At 38.5% G+C, this 18,194-nt stretch overlaps 1 protein-coding gene across 2 annotated transcripts in view; it reads right to left on the bottom strand.

Annotated features, from left to right (window-relative positions):
- Nucleotides 1-1,117: 1,117 nt before the first annotated feature.
- Nucleotides 1,118-18,194, bottom strand: part of LOC120959844 (hemicentin-2-like) — a 127,271-nt gene continuing 110,194 nt past the window's right edge. The window contains exons 4-5 of one of the 2 annotated variants that reach the window (XM_040383534.2): nt 6,002-6,298; nt 1,118-5,791 (exon numbers count right to left, since the gene is read on the bottom strand). In XM_040383534.2, the coding sequence (XP_040239468.2) occupies nt 5,451-5,791; nt 6,002-6,298 (638 nt within the window). In that variant the 3' untranslated portion in view covers nt 1,118-5,450. Of the gene's footprint in view, nt 5,810-6,001; nt 6,299-18,194 lie in introns of both variants that reach the window. The other variant, XM_049610183.1, reaches the window with a different exon arrangement.

The following is an 18,194-nucleotide window of genomic DNA, read 5'->3' on the forward strand; positions in this document are numbered from 1 at the left end:
TTCCTATAGTAGTGGTATTAAATTAATCCTTTAAAAAGCTGTAATGAATCTGACTTCCAAAGCTTTTCGGAAAGCTAAGAAAATTAATGATTACTCATCTGTTGTCACACTTTTTGTTGACTATTAATATGTGGTTATACTAAACAAAGTCAAATGTAACAAAAAAAAAACAAAAGGACTTAAAACCTTCTTCTGAGCGGACTCCAAAAACAAATCTTGTGAAGAAAAAAAGTCAAGCTACAAATGATGAATTGAGTGGTTTGGGCGTTCCATAGGATTTTAAAAGATGGTTTTTTATAATTAGATTCTTCTTACAAATCTTCAATGAATCATTCATCATTACATAATTTGAAGTGTGACTTAAGAAAGCGATCTCAAGAAATTAAAATGAACTATTAAGGAATGATGCTTAGACGATATAATTAATGTTACAACGCTATAGTTTGTTCATAAACTTCAAACAATTTTCCTCTTGGTCGCATTACACGCAAATTACACGCATTTAAACGGCACTCACACAAACGGAACACAGTAAATTGAAATAATTTAAATACTTGCTATGCGAAACAATCAGAACATCTTTTTCAGTTTTGTTTGGGGGAAAACGACACAAAACGAATCATAAATATCATGTTTTTATACGCATCCTTAGCGTACAATGACAGGGAACAGTTCAGCTCGGGCACTGATATGGCGGAAAATCGTTTCATACCCTATTGCTAAAGACCGACCCATCCAGCAAACCGTTCGAGGACAAATCCCCAGTGTGTGTAGCATGTCTGTTTCTTTGGTCAATAAAATTCTTTCCATTTTAATAACCGTCGCTGTGTTTGGGGTAGGAGCGTTGGTGGCACATGAAATGCGAAAATTGAATCGCAAAAAGGGGGAAAGAATCTCAACAGCTTGAAGCAGTTCATAATTTTTCCCGCAAATTGTGCTCGGGGCAAAGGCTAAGTGCACTAGATAGACCCTCGTCGAGGCGTGCTGTCTTTTTGATCGTGAATATTCCATCCTTTCGGTCTTGCATTACTAAATCTGGAAAAGATGGTGAGAAACGAAAAAAAAAAAAATCAAAACTCGAAACATGAGTAAAACATTGAAGAACGAGATGATGGTCTATAGTTTTATAATCAACTCAGATGCTATATTTATTAATCATTCTTCAAACCACTTCACAATCTACTTGTCTGCCACTTGTTCGCTTTACAGTACATTCTGCTTTTTGCCTCCCTCTTGCAGGGTTTGCCCTATCCTTCTCACTCACACTTTCGCGCGTTCTTTGTCAGGTTCACAGCATTTAAACCTCAATCCTTTGGAACGGGTTCAAAATTATTTTTTGTCTCCACTTTTGATCGCAAATACACAACTGCTCTTGTACGTCAAGTTTTGCTGTTTCGCTATTCATTTTCTTATGTTTGTAACTGATGTGATTTTATACTGTGCGAGCCGCTGCGGGTGTTTTTAGTCGGTATGTTAATGTTTTACTCAAGAAGTAGTTTACATAGTGATATTTACAAATGTTTCGAATGATTTTTTATTTCCGCATTCGATTCTTCCCATTGGAATGGTTTTGGATTAGCTCTCTCATTCAGTTATGCACTTAATTCAAGATTCAAGAATTGTTTTTCGGGTTTATTATGTTTCTGTTCTTCATAACTTTGCTTGATTACAAAAAATCATACATTATTACGGTTTTTTCGTAGGTATGCATTGGATTTATTTAACTTTCACTTCCAACTGTAATATGTACACATTTTGGTAACGTCAATATTTCCCATCATTCAACGAAAAATGGATATTTATCCTCCAACTTCAATCTTTATGCTTGCTGATTGACTGTAAATTAAGTGTGTGTGTGTGTATTTTTAGAGCGGAATTCATGCCAGTGTTTGAACCTCCTGTATTATACTAACTTTATACACTTTTATCTACATCCGTCTCTGAATTTCCTTTCAATCTTTATGCTGCACGTTTCATCAACTCTTCATTAGCTAAACCGCGACAGTATGAAAATTAAACTTTTCCTCGAACCACCGTGCCAGGCTTGCGGTTGTGATTGCCTTCTCTGCTGTATGGTTTCAATTATAAACCTCAACTTTCCTACCAATTTCCCGAAAGTTCAAAAACACCAATTAAGTTCTTCTTCATCACTGTGCACGGATAAGGTTGGTGGCATCTGGATTTCGATCGAAGCTTTCCAGCCCTACCTTTCTGCGATCGTCACTTTTGTGCAATAAAAGCAATCTTATCAATTTCCCATGAAGCATCCTCCACTCCCCTCCCGGTTCCGAGTCCGCATTCAACAGCGATCCTAGTTGAAGAATCATTTGCGAATATTCGCATCATTCCATTTCACCGGCTGCCAAAAGTTGCAAAGTTACTCAATTTATTCTTAGCTTGTGTTTTGTTTTGACTGCGAAAGCTTTGCGAATTAGGCGCAGGGCGGAAAGATCGGGAGTGAAATGATTTGTGCTCGTTCGTTTGCACAAGTACGCCGTGCTATCCCGTGGGGAAACGCTTCCGCTAAAGAAAACGTGCCATTTGAGCTACAGGGTTACATTTTTCTCCCAACACCTACAAGGTGTCGGTTAAGGGTGGCTTTTACTGTTGAATGATTCAGAAGGATCCGTGTTGCCAGTGGGCACACACGTAGCTTAGGCTTTGCTTAGCTTCGGATTTTTCGGTATTTCGTTTCGGTGAGACTTGATTTGAATCGTTATTGGAGGAGCTTTCGTCTGTAAGTGATACGAAGCGTAGAAGAAGGTATAAAATCTCGCACAGAACAGAAACGAACGCAACGAACGTGATGTGAAAAAACTGGCTTGAGCCGGAAGTAAAGCCCGCCTTTGGTCAACGTTTGAAGCCGAGTGGCCAAAGCCACACGCAGACCAGAGAAGTGAAAAACCGAATCAATTATTTATGCATCAATATTTTTTTAATGATATTGAAAGGCGTCCCAGGCGTGTCTCGTGTGGCGATTGCGTGTAGAGCGTCGTGGTGCACGCTTTTCGGAAATTGTTTTCCATCCCTTCTCTTTCGCTTTTATACCATTTCACTTCCGCCGAACCGCATCCCGACGATTGTTAAACCGAACACCAAGCACACACACAGGAAAAATCCTTCTTTCGAGACGGTGGGATCATTTTTATTTCTCTGCCTTCATTTCTGCTCGATTTCGTAACCACAAACTCTTACTGAAAAGCCTGCACACAACCACTCACACGCACACACACACTTCGTACGGTTTGAAGTGCGTGTGGTGGAAAGCCCACTGAGAAGCGATTTTGGTTTGTGGTAGTTACGGCACTGATCCAGCTGATGTCGAAATGGTTACCCGATAAGCGCTGCTATTGCACGACATTATAAAAAAAGAGCGAAAGATAAGTAAAACCGCACCCATTATCTGGAAAAAAACAAACACCCCGACAGCAGTTAACTGAAACTGTGTGCCAACGTTATATCATGCTCGCTTTCTGATCGGGGTGGTAGAATGGTCCTCGCGTGGGAAGAAAGGTTGGAAGCGTGCCAGGGATCTGCCAATGGCATTATAATGGGTTTCCATAAATGGGCTGATTATGAACAAATTGTTTCGCAATTGATTTCGCTCAGTGAAGATTTTTTTTTGTTGATCATGATGAGTTAATTAGTCGAACCAAATGTAATAAACTTCGTTGCGGGTGGTGTGTTGATTCACATATCCTTTTTAAATAATTAATTTTCTTGGAATCTTGGCAATCGGGCTTATCTGGCAGTTGGTGTGTGGAACAGGAAAAGCCACAGAATTTTAAATTATCTGAAAAAAGGCATTGTCCTAGGGGTTGGCAATCAAACATTAGATCTATTTTAAACGATTTCCATTTAATTTCCTCCGATGATTGTGATTTGTTTTTAAATCTTTGCTGCACGCAAAGACTAGTAACAACTTTCATTTATGCTTTTTGCAAATACATTCGCAAAATTTGTCTTTTTCTATTCGAACGCATTCATTCATATTGCTTCCCATTTTACGTTTCATCAAAATGTTTCGTTGCTTGTTCTGTGTGTGTGTGTGCTTTTTCGGAACAATAGTGAAGTGATTAAAGATTCTAATCGTATAGTATTATGTACAGTACAGCTCTGTTGGTAAGATGAATGAACGAAAGAGGAAAATTAAGCTCATTCAGTACTAATTGCCACACACAAATGTTTTCATACTCTACCGCAAACTTTACAACTTGACCAATCCAAATTTGCCTGCATGAAATTGTGTTATATAGATTTTTTTATGCATCAAAAACTACACCACGATTAAAATCTCGCTTGTCATCATTCAACTTGTTTTTTTTTTATGTTTTTTTTTTTAATGACATTTTGTTGTTGAGTGTTGCTGTCGTTTTTGTTTGTGTGTGTATTTTTGTTATGTACCGGGTGTAGAAATAGTTGTGTAGTGATTAGGGGTTTTCTATTTTGCAGTTTAATGTGGTTGTTACGTTTTGTTGAGTGTATGAGCCTTAGGATTGTATGTTTTTTTTTTTCATATTCTTAAATGTACAAGATATTGTGAGTGTAAAGTTGCTTTTCCTCAGTCATCCTAGTGCTACCAATTTTGCAGTTTTTTACTTATTCTATCATCAATTTGATTGATTTATCTAAATGCTGAAAACAAAAATTATAGTAAAACATTCGCATTGGTGAGATGAAAGATAACGATCTCGTTTTTTTAATTGTTTCAAAGTGTAAGTACGGACAAAAAAATATTTTTCCTATAGGTTTTATTCGTGCCTGTGAACAACAATATAAAAACGATCATTAAACGTAAACAAATATCCTTCACGTATTTTGTGGCATAATAACATTTCGATGGTTCTAAGTCAACATGGGCACGTGTTAAATTTGTACCGTTCGTATTCGGTTGTTTCAGGGGGACTGTGGTTTATATAGAGCAAACAAAACTCTTCTTTTGCAGCAAAATAAATAAAAATGAAGATTCATTAAAAGTAAAATAATATACGATGTTCGGTCGAGAAAAAAATATCAAAACATAGCATATGCCAATCAATTTGAAAACAATGAGACAAATCAAATTAATTTCAACCAACAACTGCAATAAAACCACATGTCTATCAACAAGCTTTATGTTCTGCTTCTGTTTTCAACCGATTCCAAAGTATATGTGCTTGATGCTATACTACCATTTCACCTAGTACCTGTCACAATAGACAGCGAGAAAATCGCATCCTCTCACAAACACTTACGCTCCCGATGTCTCCCGAGACATGGAACGGATTTATGAACGTACCCTCCCATGGCAAAACTACGATTGCTGCTTCTCTAGCATTCAGAGTAGTGGAGAAAAGGTAAAGTTATCTATGGTAACGAAAGCCAAAAACAAAAACAAAAAACTATGACCCCCTGTCCTGGTTTCGGTGCCAGACACTACTGCTCTCGGTTCCAAATCTATGGGGGGTTTATCATCTCGTAGAATCACACCGTACGGACGTCCGTTCGTCGATGCAGACAGTGACGGTAATGTGGTGGTGAATATTTGAAGCTACCCCATGCTGAAGAAGCGCCTGGTCTCTACTCCACCCACCGGTGGTGAATGAAGCCAACGTCACCGATAGGTTTCGTTCGCTTGAGGTCGGTTGTCGGTCGAGTTTTCTACTGGGAATCGGCGAAACGACGCTCATCGATGCTGATGGAGATATCGTGAGGAGCAGTAGTGCGAGCAGGATCAGTGGTAGTAACAAGAGAGCGTCCGACGAAACGACTGCCGTGGCGCCACCAGTCTGCATCGCCTCCGGATGTTCACCTGAAACGACCGCGCGAACTGATATCAGCGTTAATAGAAGTGACGTGTGGTTTGTGTTATTTTCCCTACACTACACTCAACAGGGGAACAAAGCGCGATGCGGAAAGGCACATGTTTCCTCTCACACCTTTCTATGCGAACTGAGCTCGTTCTCACTCGTGCACTGGTCAGGTGCCTATTCGGTAGCACCAGCTTCATGGTTACACTTACCGTTGAGGACGTGCACACGCACGCTGGCCACGTCTGCGTTGGACGGTGAGCAGGAGTACTTGCCCGAATCGTCCAGATCAGCATTCTGGATCAGCAGGTGCGAGGTGGTGACGTCACCTTTCTCCGTGATGACCGAAACACCTCCACGGCTCGAATCGTAGCTGATCACCTCGTCATGATGATACCAGAAGATGTACGCTGGCGGCTCCGGACTGTACTTGACCGCGCAGGTAAGGTTGATGGTGCTGCCCTTGTCCACATGCAGATCTGGTCCACCGATTATTGTGGCCGTTGGCACTACAAAACAAAGAAAAGAACAAACGTGTTCAGTTAAGAGTTTGCTGTTCGATTGCAAGCATAGAATTGCGATCAACTATGCCCGTTTTTTGATAGCTTTGTTTCGGCTATGACTAGGAGGATGCGTATGTTCGCTATGTACTGAACGACGCTTCGTATAGAAGTGAGCAACATGGGATGCAAATGTCCCAAAGGTCATTCTCGATGATGTTGTGTGACACTGAACGATATCTTTATTGAGTTGTCAAGAATCTCAGGAGCATTATTGCTGATATTGTATGAAGACACAGACGTGTTTTTTGTGCAAATTTGAACAAATGTGCAATTTGAATAAAACGTGATGAGTTTTTAATATGCAATAGGTTTGTTTTTGCCATGTCTTCTTCTGCTTCTACTGCGAAGTGGTAATATTGTACTTGATTTCATGTTACAAAAATATTGCTGTAATGTTGTTCAGGGTAATGTTTTCTATTTTGTCTCTTTGGTATTAGCAAATGTAAGGAAATATTTTCATAATTAAGATTGTGATTGTGAATTAATTGTGATCTGTACGTCTCTTATTGTTCCAACCCACATAGTTCATGCGCCTTACGTGACTTGTTTCCGTAAAAGCAATGGCATAATACAAAAATATTCGTATAAATGTACCAAGGATATGTGATTTAGTTGACTCCAACACATCTTCTATTAGGCATAACAACTTACGTGGTAATGCCGCCATATCGATTCTTATTGAGTACTACGCATCTGGATAGTCAAGTCTTACCAAGTCAACCTTATCACGGAATTGTTTACTTATATGCCTGCATGTACTATTGTAAACGAGTACATATTTTAAATAATTAAAATTTATTATTTAATAAATGTCAACGAATTTTGAATGATCATTTCAATTAGCGTAAAACATCATCTGCTCTGAAAATATTGCTCGGAATTATGAGCTTTTCATACAACAGGCCTAGTAATGCACAGGAATCGAAGAGTGACGTCATGGATATGCAACAGAAATTATGTTATACAGTTCACAAACGATCCTGTCCCTGATGCATGTTTCTCTCTTCCCCTTATAAGCATGAATTGATTTACTATCGTTGTTTCCACCGGTGTACCACCGCTTAGAATAACATGTGTTGTGCCACACCTTGTTAGTTCTCGCTCCTTATCTGTATCGCTTCAGGGCCCAGAACAAGTGTTTGCATTGTTTTACCAAATCAAACAAAGTCTTACCACATCTGACTTTGGGTGGGACTAATTTCGGCTCTGTTTAGTTTTGAGGCACCATCAAACAATCGGTCATTAACGTCAGGGATGAGAGCTTTGCCATCTCGGCCAGCGGCTAGAATGGCGAATATCTGACCCGATTACTAACAAATGGTAGGTTGAAATAGGCATTACAATTAATTAGGTCCTCCTTCCAAACCGTGATGACCCAGCCCGTCAAATGTCGAACCGCAACAAGTACACACCAGCTGCTCTAAACCAGCAAAGCGGTAAAGCTTAAAGTCTCTTGGTTTTCCTACAAGGTTTCAAAAGCACCGAAGGCAGCCGACAGTGGCAGAGGTTGAGTGTTAGTACATGGATGAAAAATGAGATCGTCCTTATCTAAACGATACTGGATGAACACAGAACAAGAGTAGGAAGGGGAAAAATGAGGGTGGAAAACACCACAACTGTCCTTTCGGAGGAGGGCGGTCTCAACGAGGCGTGAAAAATAAAAAAACACCCCCAAAACTAAGCGAACGTCCCTTTTTGCACTTCCCATACTTCCATGTGCCTACGGGAGGCTTCTTCATAGCGGAACATGTCATCCATCCCTGTGCGTTGCGTTTGGTGCGAACCATTTGGTGTGATGGGCGGGCTGGACTAAAATTAAACATCAACAGCGATTCATTTCCGCCACGTCGTTTGCAGCATTCCACTGAGACAAACAGTAGCCCTACCCACCATGGAACGAGCAGCCCAGCCGTAGGTTGTTTCTGTGACAGGGATATCTTTTTCCCACCATCGAAGCTTACATCCGAGAACTTTTTCTGTACGGGGTCGAAACGGACGGCTGCAGTAAAAACAGCACAAATGTATACCCGGGCGTATTTGGGTGGTGTGCTGTTTGCCCTGGCACTTTTTTCCTGCTAGAGCGTTCCAGCTAAATTCCTTCATTATCATTATCGTCGTCACTGACAATGTTTACATTATGGCTTTCGTTTTTGCGCAACCTTACGTGTCGACCAAGCTTACCGGTCTCCTCGGAACGGTGGAAGGGCAACTGAGTCGTGATTTAGGACTAATGTAAACTGTTTAATGTTACATGGCAAATGGTGGAGCTTTACTGTGGAACCGAATTTGGTATTTTGGTAGAAATTTGGAAACATCTGTGTTGAACTTCACTTTTTGAAGAGATTTTCAAAACAAAAATGAAAGCCAAATAACCATGAGTTATTTAGATCGAGTTATTGTTTTATTTAGATTGAAAAAAGAAAATAAATCATATCAAGAGAACTTACAAATCAATGGGAATGCTTATCTAAAACACAATCCTGCAAAGTATTGATAGTATATTGCTTGAAGAAATAATTATTGATAACCTTAGTGCTGCGGTTGATGAGATGGACATGACAAATTGAGTTAAGAATTGATAAGTTAAGATGTATATTTTAGCTAGGAAAACTTCAGAACAAATGTAAGAAGTAAAAGATTATTACATTGCTTCTAGGTATTTTTTGTTAAATTAAAGTATTTAACGATATTGGGGTCCTTTCCATTTGAAGCTCGTAGGCTGAAATTTCAGCCTGTCAGCTGTTTGCATTGTATAGCAGTTTTCGAGCAGCTATCTAAGTGAATATAATATACAAGTGGGCTTATCCCAAGGTGTATGAATTTAGAAGGCTGATTTTTATCGCTTCTGCTTCTGAATGAAGATTGTAAGAGTGTTTTGAGTATTCGTCAAGCCTCCAGAAAGTTCGTTGGAGCAAAAGTTTTCACTCGTTCTGTGATATTCAAATTTGGTTATAAAAAATGCTATGAGACCACCTGGACTACATACACTTTGATTCCAGATTCGATCACCTGATTTCTTTAATGCACCTTGGGATAAATGTAAACAAACCCGTGTTTTCGAGCAGGTACTCGAATCTAATTCTAGCTTTAAGGCTAAAATTTTCTAGACTGAAAATCGCAGGCTAGTTTTTTGTGTGGTTTTGTATGGATTGTTTACATGATTTCAGCCTCCAACTGTCAAACTCCATACAAAAAACTAACTAGAATCGTGAAGGCCCCCATTATTAGATTAAATTACGCCTCAATACATTATATACGCCTATAGTAAGTTTTCATTTTGGAACTGTTTCATTACTTTAAATGTAACTTCAAATTCTTCAAGAATAAAGAATAATGAAGTTACTAGGTATCCAAGGAATTGAAATCTGTAATCGAAATTATTCTAAAACCAAATTAAATTAACGAAAATGAGTGCATTTGATTTCTCCTGTGTCGTAAAAGAAGCTTTCTCATTATGCCTTCAAGCCTTTAGCACAACCCAAACACAAATCACAAAACAACAAACAATAAATTGCCATTGCTGTTAGTTTCTTTCGAGACTCCGGCTGGATTTAGAAAACCGTAGCAGTTTGGCGTCAATTAGTGAATTTACTCCATTCAAAACCCCTAACCATGTTTCTACTTCCGCACTGATTCTGCTTCACCAGCGGGATCAATTTCTTTCAAATACGTCTGGGAAAAGCTGGTGACAGCGGCAAAGAATCAGAGTTCGTTTGGTACTGTCTCAATTACTCAGGATTTTGTTTCACGAACGAAATCGAAGATGGCCATTTCTCAGCGTAAGAAAGTTTCATCCGTTTACGAAGTCTTTAGATGGTAAATTCAATAATTTGCACCAGAACTTATACAATTCGTCTCGTAAGGCACTAAGCGACCGAACAGAAAGGGGACGAAAATAAATCCACTCGAAAGTTTACTTCCATTTGCACTCGATTCTAACGGTTTGCCATTCGCTTTGTCGTTGGTTGTGATGGCATTCGTCGGTCCTTTTTGGTGTTTTTTGTTCGTCCACAAAAGCATGAGCATTCAGGATGTAAGAAAAGCTGTTCACGGTGGACACATTTCTATGTTAATTAATCGAACACTAATGCATTTACCGGATTTGGTTTTTGCCGGTACCACCCTTTCAGCTTGAACCCAGCAAATCGTTGAGTGCGAGTGAGAAATTGTAATTGCACTTACTAGACTTTTTGTTTCCCTACTCAGCCACGTCTCTGCTCAACCTTTGTACGCCTTACGGTGTACAGGGGTCCACAAGGGATTATCATTTGCGAAAGGTCAGTTTTTGGAAAAGTTTTCTTCTCAGTGCCTTCTGAAATCCTTGCACAACTAATTTCCACTTTCTGTTTTTACTTGATATTGTAAAAGGAAGTAAATGTAGATGAAGCAAGGTGAGAATGGAAAACTTAAGCAAAAAAAAGAATAGAAAAGGCAGATCCTTAGGGATGAAAGCGGACATGCTTACGATACGATGCTTTTTAGATGGATTTTATTATTTTACCGGTAATGAAGGATTTGTACATGGCTACTTTTACAATGTTATAAGAAAGGCATGTTCGAAGAAATATCGTTCGTCTCCATGGCTTTGTGATGATTCATTCGTTTTATATTTATTGTTCTTCCTGCTGAAGGAAAATCAGCTTGATAGAAACGTGGGTGGGGTAGATTACTCTGTAACAATATTCACTATTACAAAAATGAATATTTCTTACGCAGTTTCTAGGATCATTTTGCAATATAAGCAGCATCATTAAACATTCACAAGATGTTTTTTTTCATGACAGTATCTTGAAATTTTGCGAACTTTTAATAATGCTATTAAAATTGGAATTTTGGAGACTAGTTCGGAAACCAAAGTACACTGTGAAAGTTAAAGGTCCAAGATGGCCGTATTGCTAAAGAAATTAATGTTTAGTTGTATTATCAAAACAAAAAAACTATTTTCATCACCCTTACTGTACGAGGCGTGGTGCTTTAAAAATACATACAGCGGCGGCCACCTGTGGTTCGGATTAATGAATTTAAATATCAGAGTAATTTCAAAAAGGGTATTAGTGTATTTCATAATTTTAAAGCAATGAAATAATTTAGAACTATCAGGAATTAAATAATGGAGAAAATTTTGTCTGATTTTAATTAATACAAATAAAAGACGGGAAACAAATGAATTTTAAGAAAATATTTGGATACTACCATGTAGAGAACTCTTCAAAAACATGCGGGTGTTGGAATTAACAAATAATTATTCATGATTCTGACAACGAGCTTGAGACTACGTGAATATAATAAATTGATAAGAACAACTAAATATTGTTCAAGGCCGCGTCAAAGCTATCGGTTGTAACAAATTTATTTCGATGAGCTTTACACTAGTAAAGAAGCTACATTTTGTTCAAAGGTAAGCTGTCAAGAAATACATAGAATTATATTTTTAAGTTAGAATTTATTTAGAATGTATGCATCAATACAAAAAAAAAAACATTAGTTATGATGAGGAAAATGTCGCGCAGGCTGATAAAATCCAGAAGGAATATTCATGCTTGGCAATATTGAACTTGTTACGGTATCTAGAAAGTTATGGGAATGCATGAGCGCTTATGGCACGAAGTCTTAATCATTAGCTTGCTAAATATAGATAAGGTTCATGTTATTAACATGTTCAAACATATTCAGTAACCAAGCCAGGAACAAAAATGTGGATCAAATTCGAAGCAGTAATTATTCTATAAAAAAAATGAAGAACGTTATTAAAGCAATCAGGTATTTAATGGCAGGTAAGGCAGTAAATTTCCAACACTCTTTCATTTCTGATACTTCGGAAAGTTTAAGTAACTCTAAAATTATGAAAATTAATAACATGAAAGAGTGCTAATTACTATGCTAAATTTGTTGGAGCCTTTCACCAACGGTATATGGCTGACCGTAGAGCGCTTGGCCTGAACGTCCTGAACGGTATATGGCTGACTGTAGAGCGCTTGGCCTAGGTTATGTAATACGCAGATGATCCCCCAATTTAGTCTATTGACCTTTAATGACTGATACTAAATAATTTTAGAACTTCTTCTTCTTTGGCTCAACAACCGATGTAGGTCAAGGCCTGCCTGTACCCACTTGTGGGCTTGGCTTTCAATGACTAATTGATTCCCCCCCATAGCAGGATAGTCAGTCCTACGTATGGCGGCGCGGTCTATTTGGGGATTGAACCCATGACGGGCATGTTGTTAAGTCGTACGAGTTGACGACTGTACTACGAGACCGGCTCATTTAGAACTATATTGGTCATTATTGGAATGCTACGTGGTCATTTTGCTATGAAATGAAGACTGTCCGATTGTCAGTGGTTCGCATAAATTTCATACCTTTGAGCACATTTATGCATAGTGTTCCAAGATTTTAGAATTTAAAACTCAACATCACATGCACACATACGTGTGTGTACCTCAGCAACTTGTTCTATTAAAAGGGCACTTAATTTATTGCGATCGTCATTGCTACTAATGAATTATTCACAATGGTCTAAAATTAAAAACAAACTGTTCATTTCATTACATTTGGTTCGATGTTGTATGCTTTAAGTGCTTTTGAGGTAAAAACGTATGAGCTGTGTGTTTTCCAAGAATCAAGAAGTAATGAGCTTTTTTAAATATATTTGAGGGAAACATTACTAAGAGGAGTGTGATGAGTGCAACACAGGCTATTTAAATTATTTTTAGCGTAATTAAAAAAAACATTTAGGATTGCCGGGCTTTACATTTTTCCAAACAGTTTGTAAGTTTGCAATACTGACATATGACATTGTATGACATACAATATAACCCTTTGAACAAGCAGAAAAATTCGAATCGACCATATTGCAATAGATCACGTTAATGGTACGGTACTACCCATGTGTCTCATAGGAAAATAAAACGACACCAACGTTTAAAATTCACTACCACATAAAAAAACATTTAGAATGCTTTCTACCTCATCGGTCAATGTAGTGCGAGCGTTGCTTGCATGCACCATGTACCACGATATCAGGCACGAAATTGATTAAATCTAAACTGCATAATTTACACCTGCACGACGGGAGTTGTCAGCGTCATCGTTGTCGTCCGTTGAGGTTAGATTTTGAGCCACAACTGACTCGTTGCTTTTTATATCCTTTCGCTTGAAACCACTGCACGATCGTCGTGTCCATGGAATGTCAGGGACAAATTGTTAAGCGGAGACAAAAAAATCGCCTGGTAAAGAAGGCAGAAAAGGGTTGAGGTAGCCGTAAACGACACACAACGACGCGAGAACATGAACAGGATGGCTGTTTCTTAGGGTAAAGCTATTTTAATCTGTGCCATGCTGCTTCTGCTGCTTTCTAGCTGCAACTGGATCAGGCTTACCATTCCAGCTTGCTCTCTGCCGCTGGCTCTCGCTCTCTTTCCTGTTCTCTCTCCCTTTTCTCTTCACTGTATACTAATTTCAATACTACGGTGGGCGAAAGGATAAAACTGTGCCAACCCAAGTGTTGCAAGGTGCATATTAAACAGTACAATTCCTACCCCTTTTCCCGCTGTGAATCGACTTTTTTTATCGCGTTTGTTCATTCAATGGCGAGATCGAGACCGCTCGATAGAATCAACACGTCGGTGAAAGAAAGCGGTAAAAAACAGCAAAAGCACCTGCTCATACTGCAGCGGAAGTTGCAAAGGATGGGTGGTTTCGTAATTACAGTGCAATGTGTTAGGAATTAAAATGCAATTAAGCATTATATGGCGTTGTGTGTATTCGTGTACAAAAATCCTCGATGTGAAGCGAAAAAAAACAGAAGCATGGTAAGAATGCAGTGCACAAAAATATCCTTTTTTTTGCTACGTCGCTAAAACGAAGAGATATCGCGTTTGCTGTTTGTTGGTTTGTATGATTTTTCTTTACATCCTCCTATACTATTTTATGTTCAGATGATAATTTAATACATTTGTTATTTTATGTTAATTTCCAGCAAAGCAGTGATCCGGCCGAATGTTTTTGTATTCTAGTCTCAATAGTGCTTTCAACTATATAACAAACATTTTCAATAACAAAAGACACAAAATAGCGAACATTTATGATGATCATTATTATATGGTCTTGCTCTTGTTTACATTCAAAAACAATTATGTTTCATATTGTTTGCCTGATCGGATATAAAATTATATTAAATATTAAGCATTTTTTTTGATAATTCTGTATAGATGTAGGAATACTTACAGATATTTGTTATATTAAAAAATGTTTTAAAACATGATAAAAAATATATCGGGCTGAATAATGACGATCATTGATAAAACTTGATTAATGAAATAGGGAATTTTCTTTGTCATGGTTTAATGTTAATTTAATTTCGTTCGAAGAACATTACACTTTTCAAAGAAATTTAAAGACTCTAATCGTTGAAAATTGTGAATCACGTGGCCCTAAAAATTGGTACTTCAATTTTCTGGTCAAAGAAACATAAGAATGTTGAATAAATGAGTTAAAACAAAAAAATAATCGTCTCTGCTGCAAAAACCGCCTAAGTCAAACTTTCAGAGCAAACTAAATGATGCGATAAAGTAACTGCTGCACGGTATTTGTCGCTGTGCTTCATGGAACAGCGTGATGAAAGTATGTTCAAGTATAACGCTGGAACACTGAAAAGACACAATTTTCCTGTGCCAATTCTACACAAACCATCTTGAAGCGTCATCGAGGCACTTGCTACGGCTCAACTGTTTTGGGGCTCCGATGGGAAAATTAATTTAATTTAAATCATTGCAAAGTTTATCTTTTGCGAGCGCCTCTTCCCGTAACAGCTTCCATCTTGGCTTTTCAACTCGCTTCCTTCAATCCTGCTGTGCCATAAAGATGGAATGTAGCCTTGAAGATTCAACTCCATTGGGACAGGAGTTTAAAGCCGTGAATAAATGTTCCCAATGAAAATAATGACGGAAAGTCTGAATTGAGATGAAAGTCTTTACCACAGAATATAGTACATACACATGATAGGTTTAAAAAATGGTCCTCCTCACTCTTTTAGTACACGAAAAGATATCGTTAATATCATTATAAATCGTTCACAGTATCTGTATATGAAAATGCACGATTGGCCGCATCATGCCATTTTAATTAAAGACCCACCATTGATTAAAAGAAAATTATGTTCCAGCACGTGTATGGTGTGCCTTCAAACGTGCCATATAAACAGAAGGAAATTCATCCGTTTCGGGTCAATTTATTCGCAGTCTGAGGGTCCACATGTTAGTTTTAAAAGTAATCAGGCATGCATGTTCAATAATTACTTCTGCTCATGCATTACTTCATTCAGCCTGCCTACTTTTCCCCAGCCCAATGGAAAAGCAATTAGTACGCTTCGACGGTATTGTCCCGTGTACCGCCACGAAACGATAATCACCAAGGAAAAGGCAGTTTATTAATAAATTGCAAACCTTTGCGGTGCAATGAGACGGTTCATGTCGAACAGAAGAAGTATAAAAAGAAAGATAATTATGCCCTTTGGAATGCTTGAAGTGTGGCAAACGGAAGTCATGTAAAAGCAACCTGCAATCGTGATGCTTAACGAGGAGTGTTAAAGGAAATTTAATTTATGTAATATTTCAAACGGCATATACGATACTACTTAATTTGCAACAAAAGACCACAGCAAGTTCCGGAAAAGTCTGATACAAACGATAATTGTTTATAGCTATGTTCAATAATTGGAAAATTGATCATTAAAATAGGCTCATTCTTTCGATGAATAAAAAAAATAGCTTCACTGGTACTGACCTTTACTCCTGCACTGTTGAAGGGAGTCCCCGGAGTGCTATGATGTCTATCAACCATATTACGGAACAAAGGTAAACAACCATACGTCTCCATACCTACGTTGAAACGGTTTAATTAAGCAATCTAATCCATGCTTACCATGCTAAATGGGTCGTGACGGAGTGTTTTTTTTTCCTCCCGATAGTTAGTATGCTTCTTTTGACACGCGGAACAAACGATGCAAAATGTCTTTTTGACACGATTTTCATCCATTTGTGGCTGAACCGTAAACCTGTTCCAGGTAAATTTGGAAGCAAAAATGGGGAACCGGCTTTTTTTCTCCATGAGCTATTTCTGGCCCGTTTGAAGCGACAGGGAACGCAAAAGCTTGGCAGGATACGGAAAGCAGGTTCCAAACATTAGTTTAGGTAAGGTCATTCCGATCCGTGTAACATTTAATTATGGTCGTGTTCCGATATACCTATCAACGCGAGGTTGTAGAAAGACTGCTTCTAAAAGTAGCCAAATAAAGCCCACGGTTGTGTTGTGTGCCCCACAAGCTGCTATATATTTGCCTATGTCTTGTAGTCCTTTTGTACTACGAAACTCTGCAGCCTGAAACACTGTATTTGGAGCAGACGAAAATGTAGTAGAAACAAAAAAAAAACAACTGCCGGACGCAATATATTCAAGAATTAGTCATGTCCAACGAAAAACGAACATCAGGACGTGGGTCAAACCCGCGGCACAGGGTTCGATGGTTTAATAAATATTCAAGAATGTTTACCCTTCACGCTGCGACCGAGAACAAGAAAAGGAAAGAAAATCAGCGAATATCTTACCAGCTCAACCTACCAGCCACAAACTAAGTTCCCATGGTCTCAGTTGGCTTTTTGCGAAGCACAATCTTACTTATAGCAGCACCCCAGGTCGGTGTTTGTACTAGGTTGAGACTGTTTTTTCTCCCTATAAATTCCCGTGCTTCCACCGACAGTGGGTAGTGGGAAGGTGGCAATGGAAATGCTCAAGCCCACGACCCAGCCCCATTGTTATCCGGTGCCCATTTGCCATCGTCGTCCATAAATTATAACTTTCATGCAATAATTTTCCTACCAGCCTGTGTACGATCCAGCACGTGCATGAGTGTGTGTGTGTGTGAGAGAGAGCGTTTTGGGGACATAGCTACCGGTGAAATTACCCCAACAGTGCTGTTAGCGAAGCCTTCGGGTTCATTTCATTTCGTTTATCGAGCTTAGGAAATCTACAGAAGGTACTCCTGTGGAAGAAACGTCTGCAGAATTTTTCTTGCACATATTTTTCTTCAGCTTTGCGAAGAAAGTTGAATTTTTATCCTTAAAAAAGGATAGAAAAAAGGGGCACGAGTTGACTATTGGGCCCTTTCGAGTGGACAAGGTTAGCTGGGTAATTATGAGATTATCATATTTCACAGAAAATACTCCTGTACAACAATTTGCATACCATTAGACGACGCTTTACCGGTATGCTTGTGAATGTGTAGCAACAGGAAGTGTAGTAGCTCTGTCTTACTTGTAACGTTATTTCATTTGTGTACGCCAATCCGCGACCATTGTCCAACAAGTGACCGAAGGGTGGAGGAACCTACCCCTTAGGAACTTAGGAAAAAATGTAAATAAACTTCACAACATTCAATACACATTCTGAGAAAAGCATATTACACAACAAATAAAATGGTTACAAAAAGCTATTAAATGCTGCTGATTGACTGTTTCCTTCATGCTTTATTGTTTGTGATCTTCTTCTTCTATTTGGCTTAACGTCCTATACGGACATACCAGCCTATACTGAGGCTTTCGAGACGGTTCATTCTAGGTTTAATTCATTCGATTGACGACTATCCCACGGGAACACCCCTTATTCTTTGTGATAGACATGGCATATACAAATATATAGCTGTAACTGTAACTGTGCCCTCAAAACAATCAATATTACTAGAAAAAGACTAATTCATTATATGCATAATTATTATTATTTTTTTTTTGATTCAGGAGTAACGGTCCAAAAAGGCCGTATTGCTTAAGAGTAGAAAATACAAATGTAA

The sequence above is a fragment of the Anopheles coluzzii genome, chromosome 3 (genome assembly GCF_943734685.1).
Source record: "Anopheles coluzzii chromosome 3, AcolN3, whole genome shotgun sequence".
In the NCBI taxonomy this organism is placed as follows: domain Eukaryota; kingdom Metazoa; phylum Arthropoda; class Insecta; order Diptera; family Culicidae; genus Anopheles; species Anopheles coluzzii.